At 51.7% G+C, this 26,855-nt stretch overlaps 2 protein-coding genes across 2 annotated transcripts in view; both read right to left on the bottom strand.

Moving 5' to 3' along the window:
• Nucleotides 1-2,026: 2,026 nt before the first annotated feature.
• Nucleotides 2,027-7,698, bottom strand: LOC139361457 (SH3 domain and tetratricopeptide repeat-containing protein 1-like). The gene is made up of 5 exons (XM_071090055.1): nucleotides 7,624-7,698; nucleotides 7,273-7,395; nucleotides 6,385-6,541; nucleotides 5,225-5,421; nucleotides 2,027-2,443 (listed from the first exon to the last, which is right to left on the bottom strand). Exons 1-4 carry the CDS (start codon nucleotides 7,696-7,698, stop codon nucleotides 5,318-5,320), a joined length of 459 nt encoding a protein of 152 aa, XP_070946156.1. The 3' UTR covers nucleotides 2,027-2,443; nucleotides 5,225-5,317.
• Nucleotides 7,273-26,855, bottom strand: part of LOC139361456 (uncharacterized) — a 50,533-nt gene continuing 30,950 nt past the window's right edge. Inside the window, exons 3-5 of the mRNA XM_071090054.1 lie at nucleotides 12,171-12,351; nucleotides 10,844-10,994; nucleotides 7,273-7,395 (exon numbers count right to left, since the gene is read on the bottom strand). Coding sequence (XP_070946155.1) covers nucleotides 10,961-10,994; nucleotides 12,171-12,351 — 215 coding nt within the window. The 3' untranslated portion in view covers nucleotides 7,273-7,395; nucleotides 10,844-10,960. The remainder of the gene's footprint in view (nucleotides 7,396-10,843; nucleotides 10,995-12,170; nucleotides 12,352-26,855) is intronic.

The raw sequence follows: 26,855 nt of genomic DNA, 5'->3' as shown, positions 1-26,855 counted from the left end.
CTATCTCATCCTGTGACGAAGAATGCCTAGCCTCCTGGGAATGCGGCCCAGCAGGTCTCAGCCTCCCTTTTCCCAGCCCCCATTCAAGATGGAGTTGCTCTGGTTCACGTGCCTCTGACAAGTTGGCCTGGGTTGAGTGTTCCCTAGTGTGTGGTTGTTGGAGCTGTTCCTAGCAGTAACAGGTATTGTCAGTAGGAAACAGGCCTCTGTTAGCCCTGGGGCTGGCACTCTGCCCAAGTATGTCGGCCTCATTTTAGTGGTGACAAAACTGGGGCTCAGAGACATCAACTCCCTCATCTCGAACCCCCAGACTGTCAGTGGTGGGCTGGGGTTATGAATGTGGGGCTTGAAGACCCATCGTCTCCTCTGGTCCCCCAGTCTCTGCTGCCCAGGAGAAACAGGATCCCAGGATCCAGGCCCCTCATGGCACCAGCCAGGGTGGGTGGAGATGAGGAGGCACAGTTCCAAAGCCCCCCGGATTCTGAGGCAGGTCGGGGGCCGAGAGCAACCCGGACCTGCAGACCCCACCCCGAGAAGAATGGCTGCAGGTCCGGCCCAGCGGGCAGGAGGTCTGTGTCCTCAGTCAACGTGACGGCGCTTCCCGCTCCTCCAGCCAGCCAGGCCGTGCCGTCTTCACGTTTCCAGTCATGCGGCCTCCTCTCCAATTCCCAAGCCCAACCCACAGAGACAGCGATCTGGGGTCAACGTGAGGTTTGTCAGCAGCTCTGACCCGCTGCTTCCCGCCAGCCCCGCGGCCCGTTCTGGAAAGCTCTCTGCTGTCCCCTGGTGGGGAGGCTCGGGGCAGGGCTCTGGTTGCAAGCATGGGGTCCCAGAACCTCCTGGCTCTGTCACCTCTGCTGGGTGGAACACCAACCCAGGACTGAAGCAGCAGATGGGTGCCTGATTCCTTATTATCAGAGCTCCGCCCACTGACAAGTCCCTCTCCGGGCCTCAGTTTCCTCTTCCATTAAACAAGGGGCTTGGGGGATACAAAGGAGAGGTAACAGCTTAGTGAGGATGGGAGGTTTCTTCTGGGGAGATGAATACATTTATGAAACTTGATGGCGTGAGTGGTTGCACAGGACTGTGAATGCACAAATGCCACATTATTTGCGTTGAAATAGTTAATTGCATGCGATGTGAACGTCACCTCATTTAAAGTGTTTAAAAGAGGGGCCTGGGAGAGTGCAGTGTATGTGAGAATCGCGTGGGACACCCACAGTCTCTAACCTCGGTTTCCTTGCCATAAACTGGCAGAGACCGTGTGAGCTGTGTTCCTGGGGCCCAGAGATTCTAAGAAGGAAAACCTGGGTTTCCAGGGACTGGGATGAGGGCTGGAGGCCGGAAGGGGAGGGGTATGTGGGGACGGCTGGGGGGCAGCCCAGATAAGGCTTTCAATACTGGGTACCAGCATCTACACAGGCGAAGATCCCCGCATCTCACTTCCCGCAGGGCTGACCAGTGGCCAGAGGTGGGACTGGCCAGGCCTGGCCCAACCGAGTCTGGGAGCAGAGGACACTGAGTGAGGGATCCCTGGGGCCACCCTCACTGGCCTGTGGCTCTCCTGACACCACAAGAGAGGTCCAGGAGCTGACCTTGGGTCCTAATGGGGGACATCTTCCTGGCTGCAGGCTGGCAGGGTGGTGTGGTGGTCAGTGTACTGGGCTCTGTGTCTCCGCCCCTACCTGCTGTGTGACGGTGGGCCAGACACCTAACCTCTCTGTGCCTCTATTTCTTCAATGGCGAACAGGGACACTAGCAGCCCCCACATCCAGGCACAGTGGCCTGAAGGTTAAAGGCAAGGGTGGCACGAGACCTACAGCAAGAACTCTGAGCAGGGAGAGCAAGGAGCTGCCCAGAGTTCCACCACCATCTCCCCCCTGGCCGCCGAGGAAACCGAGGCTCATGATGACCTGGCCCAGGTGTGTTGGACTCACAGTTGTTCTCATCCCCAAGATCAGAGGGCTGCCACCAGGGAAGGAGATGGCCCCCAGACACAGCCCAGGAAGCACACAGGGAAGGATGCCCTGGGGACTTCGGTATGTTATTGCAAAAAAAAAACCATTTATTGCTATTTGAACCCTGCTTTCATGCCTCCATTTCCCAGAAAATGAGCCACGGGAGACACCAGGAGAGGGAGGAGACCATCCTCCTTGCACAAAACCCACTCCCTCGGATGCTGTCCTCAGCGAGGGTGGCTGGGGGCCAACCAGGGGGCCCACCCGCAGAGTGGCAGAGGAGGCAGGTTGACCCTGCGGACGTTGAGCTCTGTGGCAAAGGTCCTGGCCTTCTGGTAGAAGAAGAGCGACTTCTCACGGTCCAGGAGGAAGTTGTGGGAGATGGCGGCCGGCCGCGTGTAGATCTTCAGCTGTGCCTTCTTGTTGCCCAGGTCCACGGCGGCTGCCAGTGCCAGCTGGTAGTACCCGGCTGCATCAAACAGGTCCTGAAGGGGACAGGTCATGCTCAGCAAGAGGGGGACTCGGAGCCCGTCTTCCCAGAGGCCGTTCCTGTCTCCAGGTCATTCCACATGTCCAGCCAATGCTGGCTCACCCCATGAACCCCGAAGCCTGTGACACTGCTGTGGTCTCAGCTGCAGGAGGTGGGGACGACACTGACACCCCGGAAGCCTTCCTGACTGCCCCTACGCCCCACTCACCCCAAGTGTCCTGCCCCAGTGCCACCCTCTCTGCAGGCAGTGGCTGCTTTCCCCATGGGCTGAGGTCAGGGCAGATCCTGCCTGCTCTGAGAGTTCCATGCAGGGCCCGTGGCTCCAAGCCACAGCAGGGGCACAGCGTTGAGTGACCCAGGCTCCCCTCTGGCCCCTGTCCATGCTGACCATTTCCAGGCCCTCCACGGGACAGGCCAGGTACAAAACCATCTCACAGGTGTTCTATCTGGCAATGTTCCCTGAAATATTGACGGAGTGTGACTCCCCAGACATCCACTCCCATTTTCAATGCATCTTTGGCTCAAACTCACCATCCCTGGGTTGGGATGCCGTCTCCCAGACCTCCTCCTTGACCCTCCCATCCCCCACCCGGCTTCTCCCCAGGCGCCTCCTCCACATGGGGTCACCCAAGGGACCTCTCTAAGACCCATGCCTAGCCTGTCCCTCTACCATCTCAAGATGACTCCCAGGGCCAAGGACAAAGTCCAAGATGCAGCAGTCCATTCCCCCACTGCCCCGCCCCACACACGGCGCAGGGGCGTGAGAAGGCCCCGAGTCACCGCCACTGCTCATCCAATGCCCCTCGGCCCAGCCGAACACTGGGCTCTGTGCTGGGTGCGTGGCTGAGCCTAACGTCCTTGCTCCCAGTCTGAGGGACCTGGGAGTGAACACTGACCACACAGGGTGGCCCGGGCTGTGGCAGAGGGAAGCCCAGGAGCCTGTGGGGGGCCCAGGAGGCCCCAGACTCAGCCAGGGGTGGAAGGCAAAGGCTTCCTGAAGGGGTGGGGGCATCCCAACTAAACAGGAAGGAGCCAGCCAATGCGTATGTCTCTGCGTGTGCCTGTGCATGTGTCTGTGCATATGTGGGTGCCTGTGTGTGCGTGTCCGTGTGTGTGCCTGTGTGCATGCCTGTGTGTGTGTGCGTGTCTGTGTGTGCGCGCCTGTGTGTGCGTGTGCCTGTGCCCGTGTGCATTTGCGTGTGCATTTCCATGTGCCTGTAGTGTGTGCAGCAGCTAGTGAGTGGCAGGCTGAGCCAGGACACACCTAATCCTCCCTATTCCAGGGCTCGCTCTCACGTGTAGACTAAAGGGGACCCCTTTTTAGAGGCAATTGGCAAAGATGCCCATTTACCCCTGCCTCTCTGCCAGCCTTCCAGGCCCCATGCAGCCCGGCTTTTTCTCCTACTCCTCTGGGCCCTGGGTCCAGAGCCTACTATACAAGGAGGAGGGTGTAGTCTTGGAAAGACAGCCGCCCTTGGGGAATTCCAAGTGGGCCTCCCTGTGGGAAGCTGGCCTGCGCTGACAGCATAGTCACGATGAGGCCCAGAGGGCTGTGCATGGGAAGGAGGTGAAGGAGGCCTCTGCCCCTCAACCCCAACCGTGGACTTTGGCCTCTCAGGTACTACTTGGCCCTTTCCTTCCTCCTGGGCAAGCGGAGTGGGTGGCAGGCTTGACCAAAAGAGATAAAGGCCTCTTCTGGGAGGCCCGTCCCCCTGGGTCCCAGGCGAGCCCCTGAGCGGTGAGCAGCGTCCCTCTGGGTCTGACACTTGGCACCTCCCTGTCTGGCTGGGACTTGGGAGGCCACAGGGACCACTTCTGACCACCAAGTGTCGCCAGCACTGGGCGGGGGCCTCCCGGGCAGCCCCAGGCCTGCGGTGGGGGATACGGGGCGGGGTCTTAGGGCTGCCCCAGCTCCTCATGTTGTTCTAAGGCCCCCAAGATCTCGGCCCCAGGACTGGAGTGCCCTGGCCCCTCCGCCCATAAGGAGCACTGACGTGGTGCCGGTGCGATGCTGAGGAGGGGCGGTGCCTGCTGGGCAGAGGGGTGGAGACACCCCAGGTCTGAGTCTGACAGTCCCAGCTCTCCACCCCTGCAGGGCTGGGGGCAGAGGGAGCACAGCACCTCCCCTCGAGACAGACCCGACCCAGCAAGGCCTCAGCCTGGCTGGCTCAGGCCCCACCGCACCTGCCCCGAGCTGGGGTTTCCCTGTCTGTGAACCCAATGGTAAGACACTGGTCCCACCCCACCCTTCCTGGGTGATGTGAAGATTCAAGGTGTCTCGGGGCTCCAGGAGGGAGTTGCTCAGTGCAGGCTGGCACCCTGGGCAGGCTTCCTAGACGAGGCGCCAGGATTTGGGTTGGATCTTGCAACGTTGATTCAATGTGAGGATGATGCCGTCCTCCGAAATGTCCTTCTCCCGACCCCGTTTTCTTTGTTAAATGCAACTTGACACTTGACTGTCAAGAATCAGCTTTGGTGTCATCTCCTCCAGGAGGGCCCCCCGACTACAATCCTCCTTCTTTACCCAGAGGACACCATTGCCCACTCATGTGTCAGCCTCCCGGGCTGAGACTGAGTTCTTGAGGGTGGGGCCTGGCCAGCTTGGGAGCTGGGTTGTATCTGCTGACCTTGCCGGCTCCTCCAGCCACGTGCAGAGCTCCAGGGAGGCCACTGGGCTATTCCTAAGGAAGGCTGGAACCCAGGCCTCTGGGGTCTGGGTGGAGATCCCACTCCAAGGGGGCCAGGAACACCCCAAGCCCTGCCCCTCCCCACCCACCTTCAGGTCGTAGAAGATGATGTCACCGAGCACCAGGTACACCTTCACGTAGTAGAGGGTCTCCTCGTCGAACTCTAGCGGCGAGTTGCAGAGCTACAGGACCTTGAGGTAGAAGTGCTTTGCCAGCTTGCCATGACCCAGCTGATGGTGCAGGGCGGCCAGCCGGTGGTAGGCCATGCGCTCGTTCAGCTGGTCCCCTGGGGTGCAGGCCAAAGGGGCAGGTGTGAGGACGTGGCTCCCTGGGGCAGGGAGGGCACAGGCCCCTCAGGAGCAGATATGCAGACCCCAGGCAGCACACCTGGCTTGCCTCCAGGCACCTGCGGTCACCTGGGCAGCTCTGGCCAGTCCCTTCTGGGTTCCCAGACTCACTTTCCCATCTGCAAAGCAGAATTAATAAGGCCTGCCCCTGTCTACTGTGAGGCTTTGGCAAAGTCGGACTTGGATGGCCCAGCTCTGTGCCTACACATAGCCACCTGCCTATGCTCACTGGTTTTAACCAGGGGAGCCCAAAAGCCATGCAGTCCAGGTGCTCCCAGGCACCCCAGCTCCAGGCAACCCACAGACATAACATCCGACTCCTCCTGGGTGTGTCACAATCAGAGCCCCCTACTTTGGGGAGTCAGCTGCACATCTACTGTGTACTGGGCCACAGGGCACAAGGCGCTGGGGCATGTGGCCTGCCTAGGGTTCCCTGTCTCTGGAGGGGGACAGATGACCCTGGCACAGCACCAGGGGATGCCCGGCCTTAAGGGGCAGACTGTTGGAAGGGGAACTGGGATTTTATCAGCCAGAGAGCTGTGTGGTTGATGAGGGTGGGAAGGGTACAAGAGAAAGGGAATATGCCACTCGGCCTGGCACATACAGGGACCAACGAGATGCCTGGCATGTCTGGAAGGCAGAGGGCACACTGGGCGGCCCTTGTGGTCAGCAGCGGGAACAGGCAGAGGAAACAGAGCTCAGTCAGGCAGGGAGCTCTGCACTGCGTGAGAGACCTCGGGCAGTGCCCCACAGCCGGACGGGGAAGCCAGTTGGGTAGATCTGCCTGCCTGGACAGGAGACCAGGAAAATCCAGCAGCTGTTTCAGCTCCTGCCCTGCAGACCTGGAGGCTGGGCTCTGGCAAAGTGTGGGTCCTGGCAGGGTGGGGGCTCAGGGGACTTACCCAGAGTGATGCTGAGTGCTAGGGCCACGTAGGCAAACTCCAAGCACTCCTGGGGATTTTCCAGTGTGGCCAGCAGTGCCACCAGCTTGTTGCACAGCTGTAGCTGCAGCGCCGCCTTGCGGTTGCCCGTAGTCATTGCCAGGGCCAGGACCCGGTCCTACCACACAGGCAGGTGGCTCAGGTTTCCCGTAGCACCCACCTTGCCCAGCGCCCTCCTCAGAGCTCAAACATGTGCTTGGAGCTTCCCACACCCCAGCTACCCCTGCACCTCCACACAGCTCTGTGCTCTGGGATAACACACAGTTCAGACACCCAAGTTGGGGGCTGAAGAATCACCTGAGGCCCATCCAGCTACACCTGGCAGCCTCAGACCCGTCTCTCCCACCTGGCCACCGGGGGTCTGACTCAGGGGAGCCAGCACTCCTCTCTGCTCTAAAAACACCACATTTATCTGTGCCCAGGGCTGAGCCACACCGTGAGCTCAGAGGAAGGGAGAAGCCATCCCACTTCGGGGTGCATGCAGACCTGGGCCTCCCACTGACATGCTGTGTGTCCTCTGACATGTCCCTGTGCCTCTCTGAGCCTCAGTTTCCTCATCTGAAAGATGGGGACAGAACTTTCCGCTCATGGTTGCTTGAGATCATCAGGTACAAGGGTAGAGCCAATTGTCACATCCAGGCCCCAAGCGTTTTTCCCGGGCAGGGGCACGGTCAATATCATGCCCGGTGAGACCACTTGGAAACTAGCATGTGCATGGGTGGCCCTGCCTCCAGGTGGGAGGCCTCTGCCCTGCCACACCTGTGCCTCAGCCCTCCAGGTGCCCCCCTGAGGCCCACCCACATCAGCCCACAGGCCAGCTCACCCACATCAGCCCACAGGCCAGCTCACCCGGTAGAAGGACACAGCTTTCTCCCGCTCCCAGGCCCCACTGACGAAGATGTCTCCAGCTGCCTCAAACAGCTCCAGCCCCAGGTTGGGGTCGCCTGTGTACAGGAACACATTCTGTGCCACCTGAAAGGAGACAGAAGTTCCCTCAAGACCCACACCTGGTGAGGTAGCCACGCCCACCTTTTCCAGCCTCCTTCCTCTCACACACTACAGGTACACCTGAGCATTTTTCAGACCCTGTGCATTAGGGCTGCCCCCACCACTGGCATGAGGACAATGAACTGATGCACCTGAGTGCCAGGAGATGACTGAGCAGCTGCAGCCCAGGAGCCCGACACCTGTGAATCCTACCACCAGGGCTAGCCGTAGCCCACTCCCCCTGCACTCAAACCAGTCTCCGTGGCCCCCAGATTGCTGGGAGCCCATCCCCTGGCTCCTTTCTGCGTTGCCACATCCCTGCCACATCAACAGTGTTTGTGGGTGGGCCTGGTCCCCTCTTGGCCATGAGCTCTTGATCCCTCTCCTCAGCTCAAGGAGGTATACAGCAGGTGCTCAGTAATGAAAGCTTCACCAGGCTTGTGGGCTTCACAATTTGTTCCAGATCACACTGTGTTTGGGAAAGCCTCTGAAAACAGCCACTATGATAGATTCATTTTGTAAGGAAATGTGCCACCTGGTGCTTGGAGCAAGTTCTTCTGTGTGTTAACTGAGTGGTCACATTATTTGAGCATGTGCTGTATTTGAGCAGGTGCTGGGCACTGTGAGGGGCCGCGCCTCTGCCCTCAGGGAGAAGATGCTGGCCACTGGGGGAGGATATGAGGGAACCAGTTGGAGGGAGGAAAAAGGCACACAACAGGTGCTCAGCAGTGGCTTAGGAATGAGTGGATGGATGGATGAATGGATGAGGAGATGTAGACACATGGATGGATGGATGAGTGTGTAGATAGATTAATGCTGGGATGGATGGATGGATGGATGGATGGATGGATGGATGGATGGATGGACGGACGGACGGACGGGTGGGTGGATGGATGGGTGGATGGGTGGATGGATGGATGGATGGATGGATGGATGGATGGATGGATGGATGGATGGGTGGAATGATGTGTGTATGTCTGTATGTATGTATGGGTGGGTAGATAACGTATGGATGGGTGGAGGGTAGATGATGTATGTGCATATGGATGGATAGATGGTGGATAGATGAATGTATGGATAAACAAACTGACAGATAGATGAATGGAGGGATGGATTAATAGGTAGATTGGTGGGTGGATGGATGAATGATGGATGGATGGACGAACAGTGAATGGATGGATGGGAGAAAGGATGGATGATGGAAGGATGGATGGATGGATGAATGGATGATGGATGGATGGAAGGATGAACAGGTGGATGGATGGATGATGGAAGCATGGATGGATGATGGAAGCATGGATGGATGATGGATGGATGGATGAATGGATAAAAGGATATGTGGATGGATGATGGATGGATGGAAGGATAAACAGGTGAATGGATGGATGATGGAAGGATGAACGGACAGATGGATGGAACAACAGGTGAATGGATGGATAGACGGGTGAATGGATGGATAAAAGGATGGGTGAATGATGGATGGATGAATGGACAGATGGATGGACAGATGGATGGATGAATGGACAGATGGATGGATGATGGATGGATGGATGGATGGATGGATGATGGATGGATGAACAGATGAATGGATGGATGATGGAAGGATGGATGGATGAATGGATAAATGGATAGATGGATGAATGATGGATGGATGGATGAACAAGAGGTGAGTGGATGGTTGATGGAAGGATGGATGGATGACAGATGGATATATGGATGAATGGATAAATGGATGAATGGATAAATGGATGAATGGATAAATGGATGAATGGATGAATGATGGATGGATGAATGGTGGATGGATGAATGGTAGATGGATGGAAGGATGAACAGGTGGATGGATGGAAGGATGGAAGGATGAACAGGTGAATGGATGGTTGATGGAAGGATGAATGGACGGATGGATGGATGAACAGGTGAATGGATGGATAGACAGGTGAATGGATGGATGATAAAAGGATGGATGATAAAAGGATGGATGGATGAATGGACAGATGGATGGATGATGGCTGGATGGATGATGGATGGATGGATAAATGGATGGATGGATGGATGATGGATAGATGGAAGGATGAACAGATGAATAGATGGATGATGGAAGGATAGATGATGGAAAGATGGGTGGATGATGGAAGGATGGATGGATGGATGAATGGATAAATGGATGGATGGAAGGATGAACAGGAGGTGAGTGGATGGATGATGGAAGGATAGATGGATGATAGATGGATGGATGGATATATGGATGAATGGATAAATGGATGGATGGATGGATGAATGATGGATGGATGGAAGGATGAACAGGTGAATGGATGGATGATGGAAGGATGGATGGATGAATGGACGAACAGGTGGATGGATGGTGGCTGAATGAATGGATGATAAAAGAATGGATGAATGATGGATGGACGAATGGATGGATGGATGGATGGACGATAGATGGATGAATGGAAGGATGAACAGGTGAATGGAAGGATGAACAGGTGAATGGATGTATGATAGAAGGATGGATGGATGGATGGAAGGATGAGCAGGCGAGTGGATGAATGATGGAAGGATGGATGGATGATGGATAGATGGAAGAATGAACAGGTGAATGGATGATGGAATGATGGAAGAATGGACGGAGAGATGGATGAACAGGTGAATGGATGGATGGATGATAAAAGGATGGATGATGAATGAATGGATGGATGGATGGACAGCTGAATGAAAGCATCATGGATGGATGGAAGATGGTTGGATGGATAATGGAAAGACGGATGGAAGGATGGATGGAAGGATGGACGAACAGGTGAATGGATGGACGAAGAGGTGAACAGAAGCATGATGGATGGATGGATGGATAGAAGGATGAACAGTTGGATGGATGATGGAAAGATAGATGGAAGGATGGATGGATGGACGAACAGGTGAATGGATGGATGGACAGGTGAATGGATGGATGATAAAAGGATGGATGGATGATAGATGGATGGATGGACGGAGGGATGGATGGATGGACGGAGGGATGGATGATGGATTGATGGATGGATGCGTGGAAAGACAAATAGGTGAATGGATGGATGATGGAAGGATGGATGGATGGATGATAGATGGATAGATGGAAGGACCCACAGGTATATGGGAAGATGATGGAAGAATGGATGGATGATGGATGGATGGATGGAAGGATGAGCAGGTAAACAGATAGATGATGGAAGGATGAATGGATGGGTGGATGGACAGGTGAATGGATGGATAGACGGGTGAATAGATGGATGAGAAAAGGATGGATGAATGATGGATGGATGGATGGATGGATGGATGGATGGATGGACAGATGGATGGATGGATGGATGAACAGGTAAATAGATGATGGAAGGATGAATGGATGGGTGGATGGACAGAGAGTGAACAGCACAGGGGTCCTCCTGCATCCCTTGCCACTCACCTGGATGTACAGGTCCACCAGCTCGCTCTGCTGCAGGCTGTAATAGATCTTCCCTGCTTGCAGCCAGGCACGCGCCTCCTTCTCTTTCTTCTGAAGATCAATGAAAATCCCCAGACTTCATTTAGTGTAGTCCAGAGTGGATTTGTAGGCCCTGGAATCAGACACAGGTGTCAGAACAAGGGCTTTCATCCTCCTGGAACCAGTCTGCCTCCTCCTGTGGGTCTGGTGACAGATGAATCTGGAATGTGCGGACTGGGAACGGCCCTCTTGTGTGTGCAGTGTTCTGCCCTTCCCAAGCCGCTAGGAGGGCCAGGGTGAACACACATAGCATGGAAAAGATGAAGGACATCCTTCTGAGGGAATTGAGCATCATGCTGCCCTGTAGCAGGAGGAGTGTGCTAGTCCATCTCCCCTGCCTCCCAGACATGGCCTGTGTCTTCTCCACACGCACCAGGAGCCGTTAGTGTTCAGAGGCTATCTGGGCCGATGGTTCTCAAGGTGTGCAGGTATCACAGTCACCCGGAGGCCTGTCCCTATAGCTTGCTGGCCCTGCCCACAGAGCTTCCGGCTCCACAGGCCTGGGGCAGGCCCTAGAACTCCCACTTGCCACAGGCTCCTAGGTGACATAGATGCTGCTCTGCTGGTCCAGGGACTACACTTTGAGAAGCATGGCTCTAGCACACTGGCCCATTTTCCTTCTGTGAACCTGAGGCCAAGACTGGAGCCAGTCTCCCAGGTCCCCATGGAATCTGGCTCCTTCCCTGCTCTCTCAGTAAGTCCGACACTCGAGGGGGTGTGACTGCAGCAATGTCACTGGGCCCTGTGGGTGGGGTGGCCAGGGCCATGGTTACCCCACCAGGTCAGGATGCTTGGGGGAAGCCGAGTAGGCCACATATGGGATGTGAGACCTTGAAACCCTGCCCCAGGGAAGCAGGTGACACAACTGGCTCTGTCTTCTGTGGGAGAGAAGCCACAGGTGGCTGCTGTGGTCACATTTAAGGGGACAGATGAAGGCCAGGAGTGAAGATTCAGGGCAGGCAGAGGTCAGATGACAAAAGCCACCATAGTAGGAAGAACAGCCCAGAGTGCACGTACTGCCTCTGCTGGGGTGGAGATGACCTTTGACCCAACAAGGGAGGCTCAAGCTGGGACTCACGGGCCAGCAGCAGCCCTGGAACGACCCCAGGCCCACCAGCTCAAAGCATCTGATGCCAAGGAACCAAATGATCAAAAGGAGAGGGGCTGCTAGGGTCCTGGGCCAGCTTTCTTGTGCCCCCCTCCCTGCCCTGCCCGTCCCCACCTCCACCACCGCAAAGCCAGCCCTTACCGCTCGGTACCCAGGGACAGGTAGAGCTGACTGATGGTCTCCAGGAGCTGCCCCTCCAGCACCTTGTCGGCCACCTTGCGGGCCAGGGAGAGCTGGAGCTCATGGTAGATGACACACTGGGCCTCGCTGGGCATGACGGTGCCGTAGAAGTAGCACAGCCGCTGGACGGCCCACAGCTGGCCTGGGCAGAAGACAAAATGGAAGATGTTAGTCTCCCAGCATCGAAGCGAGGCTGGCTGGGCTCGGAGGCCCCTGCGCCATGCTTGCCTCTTTCACACCTCTGTGAGCCTGGGCCCCATAGGTGGGGAGACTGAGCACAGACAGGCCATGCACCCATTTCAGGACAGATTCCGAACACACAGTCACATGGGCACACCTTGGTGCAGATGCTCATGGTAGAGGCCGGCCTTCTTTACAACTCCCAGGGCCGAGGTCCTGGCCAGGCTCGGCCCCTGCACCAGGCCATCTATTTCTGCTTCACAAAGCCTCTCTGGCCAGGACCACGGCCGCCTTCAGCCTGAGCTGATGAGGCCAGGGGCACAAGTAGCCCCTGTCGCAGATGGAACCCTGAGAGAGCAAAGCCAAGCGTCATGTCTGCCACATACGGCATCATGTTGGGGGAACGGGGTTCAAAGCTGGGCCCTGGCGGTGGAAAGCTTCTGATTTTCTAGTGCCAGAAACATTCCGGAGATTAACACAAGAAACCAGGTACGCCGAATGGACATCTGTTACACACACCACCCAACAACAGCTGAATACACAGTCCTCTCGAGCACCCATGGGACATTCCCCATGACAGACCATGTGCCAGGCCACAAAATGAGCCTCAGTGAATGGAGAAGGTCTGAGACCAAAGCAGAGGTGTTCTTCAGCTGTACTGGCATGAAACTGGAAATCAACAGTGAAGGAAATGTGAGAAATTCAAAAATATGTGGAAATTACACACTCCTAAACAACCAGTGAGTCAAAGAGACCATCAGGGAAACTGAAAACTAATTTGAGAAGAATGCAAACAAATGCACAGCCCGGGCCAGCGCGGTGGCTCACGCCTGTCATCCCAGCACTGTGGGAGGCCGAGGCGGGAGGATCGCTTGAGTCCAGGAGTTTGAGAACAGCCTGGGAAACATGGTGAAATCCCGTCTCTATAAAAAAATAAAATATAAAAATTAGCCGGGTAGGGTGGTGCACGTCTGTAATCCCAGCTACTCGGGAGGCTGAGGCATGAGAATGGCTTGAACCTGGGTAGAAGTTGCAGTGAGCCAAGATTGCACCACTGCACCCCACCCTGGGCAATAGAGCAAAACTCTGTCTTTAAAAAAAAAAAAATAGCACAGTGTATCAAAAATTCCAAGATGCAGCTAAGGCAGTGCTGAAAGGGAAATTTATAACTGTAAATGTCTACATTCAAAGAAAGAAGAAAACTCTCAAATCAAAAACCTAACCTTCCACCTTGAGAAACTAGAAAAAGAATGAACTAAACCCAAAGCAAATAAAAGGAAGAAAATAATAAACATGAGAGTGGAAATGGGAAGTAAAAATACAGAGAATGGAAAAACAAAAGAGATAATCAACAGAACCAAAAGTGGGTTTTTTGAAAATAATAACAAAATTGACAAATCTTTCACCAGACTGACCAAGAAAAGAAAGAGGGACACAAATGACTGAAATCAGAGACTGAGCACCATGGCTCACGCCTGTCATCCCAGCGCTTTGTGAGGCCGAGGTGGAAGGATCACTGAGGCCAGCATTCAAGACCAGCCTGGGGGAACATGATGAGACCCCATCTCTGATAAAAAGAAATAAATAAAAAATTAAAAACCCAAGTTTCTAAAATGAGAAATGAAAGAGGAAACATTATTGCCAACCTGACAGAAATAAAAGGATTCCATGAAAACACTACGAACAACTCTACACCAACAAATCAGACCATCTAGACACAACTAGCCAAACTCCTAAAATGACACAAACTACCAAAAATGACTCAAAAATGACCCCAAGTAAGCATGTGGGGTATCAGCCCCGCCCTCGGTCTCCTCGACCGTTCAGCGCAGGGTGGGGAGATAGGGAAGCATGATCCCCGTTCCCTGGCCTGCATTTCCAAGTCTGAATCCCCCAGCACCCTGGGGAGGGCCTCGTAGGAGGAGGTGCCACAGGCTATTGTGCCAGGAGCCACGGGAGGCTGCAGTGGGGGTTGGGGCGCTGGATTCCTGGAGGGTCTCCTTCCAGTCAAAGAATGCCCCTGGGGAAGAAGCCTGGGTCTGAACCTCCCAACCCTCCTTGGGCAGATGTGTGGGACCGGGGCCCCTTCACACGGTCCTTCCCAAAATCTCATCCCTCCTAGGGCCAGGAGTGGGTGCCAGGCCTGTGCTGGGAAATGGGCAGATTTGGCCACAGCCCCTGGGGCTCTGGTCCAGGCCACAGGAGGCAGCTCTGAGTGCTCTCACTATGCCATGACAAAGCGCTGCAAGGCAGAGGGGACCCACAACAGTATCCCTTGTCTCGGCCATTTCCCTGGACTCAACTTCCTCATCTATCCTCTGCGGCCTAGATTTCGGACAGCCCTGCCCACCTACTGTCCATTCACTGCTCAGTCTGCAGTGACTATTGGATAGCACTCCATGGCTCCCCAGTGCTCTTGGGGAAAAGGCCAAGCCACAGCCTGAGGCCCCAGGCCCTGCTTAGCTCTCCAGAAGAGCTTCTCACCATCCAGCACCCAACCCACGCACTCCTAACTCTGCACCTCCCTGCATAAGCCCTGCTCACTCACCCCCGCTCACACCCCACTTATCCCCGCTCACACTTCTGCTCACTCACCCCAATCACACCTCCGCTCACTCACCCCCACTCACTCATCTCCACTCACACTCCCGCTCACTCACCCCATCACACCTCCGCTCACTCACCCCCACTCATCTCCACTCACACTCCCGCTCACTCACCCCCATCACACCTCCGCTCACTCACCCCCACTCACTCATCTCCACTCACACTCCCGCTCACTCATCCCCACTCATCCCCGCTCACACTCCTGCTCACTCACCCCCATCACACCTCCACTCACTCACCCCCACTCACTCATCTCCACTCACACTCCCGCTCACTCATCCCCACTCACCACCGCACCCCACTCATCCCAGCTCACACTCCTGCTCACTCACTCCCATCACACCTCTGCTCACTCACCCCCACTCACTCATCCCTGCTCACTCACCCCCATCACACCTCCGCTCACTCACCACCACTCACTCATCCCCGCTCACACTCCCGTTCGCTCACCCCCACTCACTCACCCCCACTCACTCACCCCCACTCAATCACCCCCACTCACTCACCGCCGCTCACACCCCCTTCATCCCCGCTCACTCACCCCCACTCGCTCACCCCTGCTCACACCCCACTCATTCCCGCTCACACTCCCACTCTCTCACCCCCATCACACCTCCACTCACTCACCCCCACTCACTCATCCCCGCTCACTCACCCCCACTCACTCACCCCCACTAGCTTATCCCTGGTCCTTCACACAGGCTACACCACCAGCCCCTCCCCCACCACCTATTACTTGACTAAATCCTCTCAACCCTCTGGTCCCAGACTAAGAGTCTTCCCTAACCCGGGGCCAAGTGCTGCCCCGCCATCACGCCACTCACCCTTTTGTGGCTTCTCTGGCCTAAAGCTCACATTCTCACGCTCAGTCCCTGCCACCCGAGGACCCCACAAGCCCCATTTATGGGTGGGGCCTGGCACACACTGCACAACGAGCTGCTTTTGCATGAACTGCTCTGCGGCTTTGGGCAATCACCCGCCCCATGTCCTCTGTGAAGTGGGATGACAGGTGCGCAGGCTGCCAACACACCAAGCAGATAACACGGGCACAAGAACCGGCGTTCAGGGCCTGGCTCATGGAGGGGCCCCAAGTCCCAGCTCAGCAGAGCCTGTCTTGATCCCAGGGTTATGGCTAGGGATTCCCAGCATGCAGGACTTTCCGTGCTCAAGGCAGCATGGTCCCTGGGCAAAGTGGGAAGAGCTGGCTGCCCCAGTAGGGCAGAGGGCCTGGCCCTGCGTGGGAACCGCCTGTCTCCAGGGCGCTTGCAAACATCTGCTGCTGGCCATGACTCAGCACTTTCGATGGTAGAAAAACCACCACTTGTTTCTGAATCACAAACCCCAGGTGTGCCCTGACGCGAGTGGCCCCGGAAGGCGCACAGGAGGAACGGGGCACTCACTCTCCACAAGGCCCATCTCCACAGCGACCAGAAGGGCCCACTCATAGTAGCCCTTGCCCTGCTGGGCCGGACCCTGGTGGGTGCAGAGGTGGCCCAGCTGCAGGAGCACGTGGGTGAAGTCCCGGCCATACTCCCTGCAGGGCAGCCTCGAGAACAGCCGCACGGCCTCCAGGAGGTGGTGCTGGGCCAGCCTGCTGGCACCCGCGTGCAGACATAGGGTCCCGAAGTTGGCCAGCACCACTGCCTGGTTCCTCCGCTGGCCCAGGTCCTGAGCCACCCGCAGGGTACGGTAGTAGCCCTAGGCTGCCTGTCTCATCCGGCCCAGCAGGGCAAGGGCTACTATGCCTTCAGAGCCACGTCTCTCTCTTGTCATCTAACCCATTTAAACTCTCCTTTCAAACTACATGCCAGACCTAACCACTTCTCACCTTTCTCATCATTTCCAACCAGGTCCAGCCCTCATCAGAGCGCTCTGGGTTACTGCAAAAGCCTCCCAATCGCCAGGCACAGTGGCTCATGCTTGTAATCCCAGTACTTTGGTAGACCAAGGCAGGTGGATCATCAGAGGTCAGGAGTTCAAGACCAGCCTGGCCAACATGGTGAAACCCCTCTACTAAAAATACAAAAAATTAGCCAAGCATGGTGGTGGGTGCCTGTAATCCCAGCTATTCGGGAGGCTGAAGCAGGAGAATCACTTGAACACAGAAGGCAGAGGTTACAGTGAGCCGAGATCGTGCCATTGCACTCCAGCCTGGGTGACAAGAGCGAAACTCCATCTCAGAAGGTTTAAAAAAAAAAAAAAAGCCTCCCAACCTACCTCTCTCCTTCCACCTTTCACCCTGCCCTGCATTCTACCTTCCACTCTCAAACATTTCAGAAAAAAAAAAAAATTATATCCACAGAGAGAGAAAGAGAAAGTACAAATGGGGTAAAATGTTTGGGGAATCTGAGGGAAGAGTATATGGGAATTCTCTGTACTATTTTTGCAACTTTTCCATAAGTCTAGATTATTTTGAATTCAAGAGTTAAACAAAGAAAAAACCAAAACCAAAACCAAAACAAAACACTATCTCCCTTTGTGAATCCATCCTGTCTTTCCCCTGGCAACTGAAGGACGCTCTCAACTAAGCACATCTATTTTTTCATGAACACTAAAAGAACCCTTGACTAGTTTTGACTTTCTGTGCTTGGCAGTAGAATTTCATATATATGTGTGTGTGTACATATATGTGTGTGGTGTGTGTGTATATACAGAAAGGGAGAAATATATATGTGTATATATATATATTGTAAATTTACAATGGTAATGTGTATATATATAAATATATGTGTGTGTGTAGATATATATAATACATACCCCATAGCCTGTCCTTAACCAGTTCTAAACTTAGTCGGAAAAACACATACCTAAGCAGAGAATTTCAAAATAATATGATGAACATTTTGATAGAGGGATGTGTTGCTATGGAACATGCTGCTAAGACACAAAACCTCCTAGATGGGGCAAAGAATGAACGAAGTTTTGCACCTATAGGCACCCCCTCTGATATCCCCTCAAACGTTTATATTTATATGCATTTGTTTCCCCCAGGACCCCCGTTTCATAAGGGTTAGTCCTAGAGCCTAGCAAGTTCCTACTACAGCTGGCACACATATGCCATTCAAGAAACAGTGGCTGAGTGAATGACGAGTTAAGAACCATTTGTCAGCCAGTGCTCAGTAATACAAAATGCACTGGTATGCAAATTATATTTTTGTTGAAAGCAAGGGCAGGATCACAAATTATCTTTCCAGAGAGAGCAAACCTCAAAAGCTTCTTTACCCTACTAAAGCACGTTATAAGAAGCTCCCCTTATATAAAAGAAAACCTCCTCATTCGTTATCAATGGCATGGAAACCTAATAAGCCTTCACCTCTGATGACATCTCTTCCATCCCCAGGGCTAGAAGAAGGAGGTTCCGGAAACCCTGGTAGTTGTGAAGGTGGCTCCCAGCTCTGACAGTCTTGAACCCTGTGGGTGCGGGGGTCACACAGCAGAAGAACAACAGAGGGAAGCATCATCAGGCTTTGAATATGTTTGAACCAGAGATGGCAAATAGGCTGCAGCCAACTGAAAACACCAGAGATTCATGGTGGCCACCTAAGGGGTTGTGCTCTTAAAAAACAAAAATTAAAATTAAAAATTAAAAAATTAAAAAAGGAAGGGGTCAAGAATCCATCAGGTCTGACTGAGATGTGTATCAGTGACTAACACCCCATATGGCAAAAGTACTCCGGTGCGCTTTGGGTACTCACAGCTTCAGCAGTATTCAAAGGCGTGTGCTTCCCTAAGACTAAGCCACGGGAATACCCCCAGCAACAATGCCAGGAGAAATGTCTAACATGGATTTGGCTAGAAATACAGTTGTCTTTAACAAATTAACACTGAATAAATCCTGACTTATTAGAGCCTGCGAGAATGACATTCTCAATGATAACAGTTATCACTACAATCTCCAAACATCTGCGATCCTGCGAGGAGGAACTGTGACAGCGCAGGCCACGTGTCCAGACTGCTTCCCAGACTGCCTGTTACAGAATAAAAGAAATGAAACCTCCCCTAAGAATGTCTTCACTCACATTTAGCCAGTTGTTCCTTTGTGTGCATCTCTGTGCTAAAATGGCCATTCTTCTCCACAGCCTGAAGTCATACGCTAAAATAAATGAGACTCACATGAAGCCAGAAATGTGCAGATGCCAAGGAAACCAACACAAACAAAATGGGCTGGAGAGTGTGGCCAGGAGGATGGTACTTCCCAGGAAGCAATTACTTCATCTCTGCCCATGAAGCAGGCAGCTGTCACTGTCCCCCAGGCCCACGCCAGCCACTCGAAGTAGGTTCTAACCAAACTACCTCCAACAATCAACATAAATACACCACACAATTCGCTTCTGAAAGGACACCTTGCAACCAACAAGAAACTGCTAGCACAACTTTGAAAAACTGTGCAACTAAAATCCTTGGAAAGGGATCAACACTGCCACATTTTGACTCAAATACTGTTTCGTGGTAGCACTGCAATAATTCACTGAAACAAAAGAATGAATGAGGAACATTATATAAATGAATATAAAAGAATGAATGAAGAATGAACATTATATAAATGAATGTTTATATAGGAATCAGAGGAAGCATGACTAATCATTTAAAGAAATAGGTCAAGAAACTGCTAGGTTCAGATGCTACCGTGAGACACTGTCAGGGCCTTAGGCAAATTCACTTCTCTTGGTCCTGTTTCTAGGTTCATCAAAAATCAGCTTCGGATTAGGGAATCTGTTGCTTTCCAATGCCTTCCTTCTGCGATTCCAGCCCAGATTTTAGGACTGCTCTCCCACTTGGTATATGAAAGCACTTTCTATGTATAATAGCAAGAGTACATTTCTGTGTTGAATGCGGTTTGGGACCTACTCTATGAGGCAGAATATCATCATATAATTTTAAGCATGACAACAAGACACATTCTAGATAAGGATAACACATAAGGCGTGGCCATACACCTGTGCGTGCCTGGCAGGGAGATGGGGAAGTCTCATTTAGTGAAGCCAGGGTGCCTGTTGCACCTTAACATCCTCAGTCCACATCAAGTTCACAACGTCCTTCTGACATCAAACCACAGGTATCACATACTTTTCCATACTTTCCACCCAAGATTAAAATATGCAGAGCACCGTGATAAACACACCTCCATCCCCAGCATGTGGGCTCACATTCTGTAGAATTACATACTTTCGGGGCAAAATGGTGACCAGGTTGTAGCGGCAAGCAAGACTGGGCTCCGTGGGGACAGCAGGCCCTGCAGCAGCCATCACTCCTGTCGCCACAGTCTGATGCAGCTGCAGAGAAGCTGTGGCTGAGGCCATTCACTTTGTGAGAGAACCGCACAGGAGGGAAAAGGTAGGGAAGGTAGGGAAGAGGGCAATGTCAGGCTTCTGAGCCCAAGCCAAGCCATCGCATCCCCTGTGACTTGCACATATATGCCCAGAAGGCCTGAAGTAACTGAAGAATCACAAAAGAAGTGCAAATGCCCTGTCCCGCCTTAACTGATGACATTCCACCACAAAAGAAGTGAAAATGGCCGGTTCTTGCCTTAAGTGATGATATTATCTTGTGAAATTCCTTTTCCTGGCTCATCCTGGCTCAAAAAGCTCCCACACTGAGCACCTTGTGACCCCCACTCCTGCCCACCAGAGAACAACCCCCCTTTGACTGTAATTTTCCTTTACCTACCCAAATCCTATAAAACGGCCCCACCCTTATCTCCCTCCACTGACTCTCTTTTAGGACTCAGCCCGCCTGCACCCAGGTGATTAAAAAGCTTTATTGCTCACACAAAGCCTGTTTGGTGGTCTCTTCACACGGACATACATGACAGGCAGGTGCAGAGCCAGGGAAGGATCTGTGATGAGAACAGAAAGGAATGCGCCTCCCTGTACACACACTCGGATTTTATGACAATGTGGGTAGGGGGCTGAACTGGATGCCTGAGAACATTCCTCCAAGTTCCTTTGCTGATTTTCTAAATATTGGTGTAAAATCTGAATTCAGAAAATTTTTTTAAATCGCTTCAATCAACATCTTTGTCTGGTGCTCAGCATCAGGTCTACATGATTATCTAGAAAACCAACTTCAGTTCTAAGGCTCACGTCCTCCTACAGTGTCCCAGGGATTTTACAAGGGAACGCACCTCTCATTCGCATCAAGAACACACACAACTACCATTAAATAAATGCTTAATTTGCTTACACAATTTTTTAAACACCCAGATTTGAAATACAATAAAGAAGACAACTTTTTGATAGCTCTGCTTGCCAACTGGGAACTGCAGGTGGAGAAAATAACCTGCCATGATTTCTAACCAGTCAACCACCTGTCTTCCCTGGCTGCAGTAGGAGCAATCTTTCTGAGCTCAGGATGAAAAAGAACCCAGCTGGTTAAGGGACAGATAATCATCAGTTCTCAGCAGGCCTCCCGGGAATCCCCATGTGATACGTAGAAGTAAAAAGCTATCAACGACCAAGCATCTGGACGCTTATCCCACCTTGCCATCTGCTTCTCCTGCCATGCAAATATAAAATTAATAAGCCTGCTATTAGAGAACAGAGTTGGTGCTGCATCTGTCTTCCTAAAATTACGGATAATTACCAGCCCACAATGGCTTCTAATCAGATTTGAGTGGTCCCTTAGACAGGAAGCTAAAGTGCCTCAGCCCTAAACTGAGAAGAAAACAGAAACTGGAATGTTCTAGGTTTGATTTTTTTCCCCCTTGTTCTAAAGTTGCTGTTCCCAAATCTCCTTCTACTGTCTTGTTTATAAAATGTATGAGAAACAGGGAAATTAAAAGACACTATAGAAATGGCCACTTTTTCTAGGTACAAACTTCGTTAACATGATTTTCAGTTGCTGGGCTTTTTCTCCACAAACTGTGAGCCTGGAGTACATTTTTCTCCCTCGTGGTTACACATTCAGAGTCAGGGAAAGTGGCTTTAGCAGTAAAGAGGGGAGTGCAGTGAGAAGTGACTGGGCACTGAGAAGGGCAGACAGGGACTCTACCTCGGTGTCCTGCAGCATTCCTGGGCCTCAGCCTTTACTTTTCTATCTGAACAAGGGATCTAAAGGCCCGTGATTCTAGGCCACGACAGCTCTTCATACACACATACGCAAATATCACACGCCTATGTGAAAAGCTGTGACACTTGGCTGATTCCCTGAAGAAGTTATCTTGTATCATTTCTACTCAAGTACTCCACCTCCTTCCAGACAAGTATCTGAGGATGATGGGCTATCCCACAGCAATGTGTGTAACCTCTCCTGCTTATGATCCCTGTTCACATAGCATTTTCCAAAAGCATTTGGTGTGAAGTGACAGAAGAAAGAAGAAGAAGGTTCTTTTAGCCCATTCATTCATTCATTCATTCATTCAACAAATATTGACTGACTACGTGCCAGGCACTGGTGATATAACAAGGAACATATATATTTTTGTAGGTAGAGACAGACAACCAAAAAGTATGTTAAAGAGTGATCAATGCTGTAGAGGAAAATACACCAGGAAACAGGAAAGAAGAATACCCCTAGCCACCCTACACTGGGGTGATGCCAGCGTTACAAAATGGAAACAGCGGCCTGGCACGGTGGCTCACACCTGTAATCTCAGCTCTTTGGGAGACTGACGCAGGCAGATCATCTGAGTTCAGGAGTTCAAGATCAGCCTGACCAATACGGCAAAACTCTGTCTCTACTAAAAACATAAAAATTAGCTGGAGGTGGTGGCACACACCTGTAATCCCAGTTACTCAGGAAGCTGAGGCACAAGAATCACTTGAACCTGGGAGGCAGAGGTTGGAGTGAGCCGAGGTCGCGCCACTGCACTCCAGCCTGGGTGACAGAGCAAGACTCTGTCTCAAAAACAGTAAAAATAAAAATAAAATGTAAACAGAGAATAAGATACCAAAAGAAAGAATGTGAACGATTAATTGTAACAAAAGCCTTTGTAAGCTGATACTTTCCTTCCTGGATCCTTGTACCTTACAAATGGAAAAAAACGGTGGGTAGGGGTAGCATCAAAATGATGGTGATGTTTTAAGATGGCTTTGGGTTTCAGATGTCTGACAGCCATACTTGAAAGGACACAAAGATAGATGTGTACCCGCCCCCCACCCGCTACACCCTTGTTCTGCTCTCTAATCTTTGCACATACCAGAGATTTCGTAAGTTCTGTGAGTACCTGGTTTTCTGCACGTACCAGAGATTTTGTTTTGCACATACCAGAGATTTTGTAAGTTCTGAGGCAAGGTCACAAGACGTGTTTAAGTAAGATAAACTCTTGCTGCCATAAACCTGCTCTCCCGCCTCAAAGTTTGAACCAAAATATCAGAAATGGCAGGAACCAATCATAGTTAGCCAAATCGCCTTGTTCAAACACTAGCCAATCATATATCTGATTTGTATAATAACTCTATGCCCACTTTTCTTAGACTATATAACATTGTTCGGAGCTGAGTGGGGGAGCTCTCCTGCCCGTCTCGTTTCACGAGCGAGGGAGAGTTCCAGGTTCGAACCTGTAATAAAGATCCTTGCTGCTTAGCTTTGACTCTGGACTCTGGTGGTCTTCTTCGGGGAATAAATGGTCTGGGCATAACATACTCATGTACTTCAAGGAGAAAGCTCTAGCTCTATAAGCCATCTGGGCAATGGTTTAATGTCTTTTTTTTTTTTTTTTTTTTTCAGAGGGTTTTTAAAGTACAGGAAAACGTGTGTGTTTATTTGGCTGCTCTGTGCCTGCACACGTGCAAGCTGTGCTAACAGGTTTTTCCATGTTTTGCTGAATTTGCCAGCTTGCCATAAACAGGCTTCCATGTCTTAATTGTCTATAAATGGCACAAACACACAAAAATGCAAATCAAGACAAGCTGTCCCTTCAACTGCTGCTGCCATGATGACAGCGAGCGACAATTGGCCAAATCAATACATGGAGACTGAAGCTGTCCGGCAGAGAGCACAGGGCCGACTGCTTTTCCCATAGCATTTAAAGAAACAAGCGGAAACAGCTCTCCACACAGGACAGACACGTCCTTTGTTCTTTGAATAAATGCTGCCAATGCCCAAAATACTTTCTCCATCACACTATCTATATGGAATTCAAGTTCCTTCCAATACCATGAGTAACGCCAGTGATAGACTATGTTTAGCCATAATGACCCATTAGCATTCTTTTTCCTCTAAAATGTTGAAATAATAACATTGAGTGTGCACTCACGAGGTGCCAGGCTCTGAGTTTGATCTCGTTTAGTTCTCATTGAAATCCGGTAAGATCAGTACCATATTCTCTCATTTTTCATAGATGAGGAAACTGAGTCACAGAAAGGCTAAGTAAGTTGTCCATGGTCACAGGTTATTTAGGAACTTTTCTCCAAACTTTCAAAAGTTAACTACTGCCACTATTACAAATGGGTTTCTGTTTGTTTGTTTTTCTTTTTTTTTTTGAGACAGGGTCTTGCTCTGACCAGACGAGTGCAGTGGCGTGATGATGTTTCACTGCAGCCTCAACTTCCCGGACTCAAGTGATTCTCGCACCTCAGCCTCTCCAGTAGCTGGGATTACAGGCATGAGCCACCACACCTGGCTAATTTTTTAATTTTTATTTTTTGTAGGGATGGGGTTTCACCATGTTGCCCAGACTGGTTCCGAACTCTGGGCTCAAGAGATCCTCCCAGGTCGGCCTCCCAAAGTGCTGGGATTACAGGTGTAAACCACTGTGCACAGCCCTACAAATGCGACTTGTACAAAGTCAGAGCAGTGAGCAGGAAGAGAACAGAGACTTCAGTGAGTCTCCTGGATGTTGCAACACCATATCCCTCCCTCCATACCGTAATGTGTCTACACCCACCAAGCTCCTAGACGTTGAAGGCAGGCCAGCTCAGAGACGAAACAGCAGTAAAGAAAGAGAAGATGCAGACATGCGTCTTGATTTCAGTTCGAGCGTGCGTCTCTCCCCTGCAGCTGCACAGGCAGAAACCAGGGGCCGTGAGTCTGAGGCAGTGTGTTTGGTTCCTGGCAGGTAATCTTTTGGGAGACCATCCCATACAATTAGTGTTACACTTCTCAAAAAGGAAGTGAGACTTTTATAGAAAAATCGATTCCATTTGGGAGAAAGGTCTAATAAAGCCACAAAAGGATAATACAACAACAAATTAAATTCATCTGTCCAAACTGAAATCCCAAAGCCCTCTGGGCACACAGCTGCTTTTCTGAGCTGAAATTCAGCTCCAGCTAAGAAACAGGTCAACTTTTCTAAAAAGATTTCTTTTTCACATGCCTTCAATAATAATTCCTTTCCCTCACTTGTCATTTTCCAGATTTAATGGCTCCGTTGGCCTTCCTCTTATTTAGGCCATGAGCACTGACTGCATGTCTGCTACGGCCGGGACTCCAAGGGAGGCACCCTAGGGAACACAGATGACGGCAGCACAGCGACACCCTCAAGGAGCACACACGGGGAAGGCAAGACGATACCATCGCAGCCTTCAAACAGAAAAGAACTTGGCCTCCATACCCCGTCCCATTTCTAGAAAACAACGATGCTGAGTCAGTAACATTTACCGAACAGCCTGCAGTGTGGAGGCAGGCACGAGGGGGCTCCATGCGGGGAAGAGCACCTTCAGAAGGGGGCATGCAAGCAACGTGGAGGCAGGAGACACTCCCACGCACAAGGGCCAGCCTGGGGGCCTGCAGAAATGCCCATGCATCTGGGAGGAGGGAGAGAGGACAAGATACTTAAATGCTCCAAAATGAATAGAAGCCTCCCAAGAACCTCCCCCAAAATGGGGCAGGGATTTACAAAAGATCAAACTGAGCATGCGCAGTTACCTGAGCATAGCGCCACCAGAGCGAGCTATCGAGGAAGAAACAGGGTCACTAGAAGCCTGAGCCTCTACTCCCAGCTCTGCAACTCATTCACCCTATGACCTTGGTGAAGGCTCTTAGCTTCTGTGAGCCACAAGAGAATCACGGGAAAACAGAAGATAGGAAAACTGCTCTGCCTTTTTCACAGAACTGCTGAGGGAATAAAATCAGATAATGGATTTTTAAATTCTCTGTGAATTACGAAGCAAAATACAAACGTATGAAATCATTCTTACCATTAATAACAGCACTGTAAAATTAAGAGCAGAGTTAAGACCACAGCATTTTCCACCCCCCGACTCCCGAGAGAAATAGTGAGTCCAGCTGATGTATTTGGGCAACCCCAGTATCTAGGCTTTGAGAGCCTCAAACGGCTCAGGAACTCTGACAGTATCACTCCAGCCCAGTGCTCATTAAGTTCTCCAAGACAGCCACTGACATAAAATACTACAGCTTTTTCAGCTGGGCTTGAAGCCCTCCAAGCTCACAGCACAGCTAAACAATGAAGAAGAGGTTTTCTGCTACTAGGCTCAAAAGCTGGCTTTTGTAGATTCCCATAGAAAGAACATTCAAGGCCAGGCGTGGTGGCTCATGCCTGTAATCCCAACAATTTGGGAAGCCGAGGCAGGAGGATCACCTGAGGTCAGAAGTTCAAGAACAGCCTGGCCAATATGGTGAAGCCCCGTCTGTACTAAAAATACAAAAATTAGCCGGGGCATGCTGGCGAGCACCTGTAATCCCAGCTACTCGGGAGGCTGAGGCAGGAAAATTGCTTGAACTCAGGAGGCCGAGGTTGCAGTGAGCTGAGATCACGCCACTGCACTCCAGCCTGAGGGACAAGAGCGAAACTCCACCTCAAAGAAGAAAAAATAAAGAGCATTCTTTTTTGCTGATGTTAAATTTCCTGTGCTTAATGCAGAGAAATCATACAACACTGAAATCCTGAAAAACATATCATAAAAAGCATTTAGTGACTGAAAAGACATTCAATATAACCTGTAACAGTGAGTTCCCCTC

Source organism: Macaca nemestrina, unplaced genomic scaffold (assembly GCF_043159975.1).
Source record: "Macaca nemestrina isolate mMacNem1 unplaced genomic scaffold, mMacNem.hap1 Scaffold_500, whole genome shotgun sequence".
Lineage (NCBI taxonomy): Eukaryota > Metazoa > Chordata > Mammalia > Primates > Cercopithecidae > Macaca > Macaca nemestrina.
Note: the sequence above shows the minus strand (reverse complement) of the source record. Positions and strands in the feature narration are given on the sequence as shown.

Coding starts and splice junctions, on each gene's coding strand:
- LOC139361457 (XM_071090055.1), bottom strand. CDS start 7,698: ATGGGCTCCCAGCAATCTGGGGGCCACGGAGACTGGTTTGAGTGCAGG. Junction 6,542..7,272: donor AAGCTGTGTCCTTCTACCGG/GTGAGCTGGCCT, acceptor CCTGTGTGGTAG/GACCGGGTCCTGGCCCTGGC. Junction 5,422..6,384: donor AGCACTCAGCATCACTCTGG/GTAAGTCCCCTG, acceptor CCTGCACCCCAG/GGGACCAGCTGAACGAGCGC.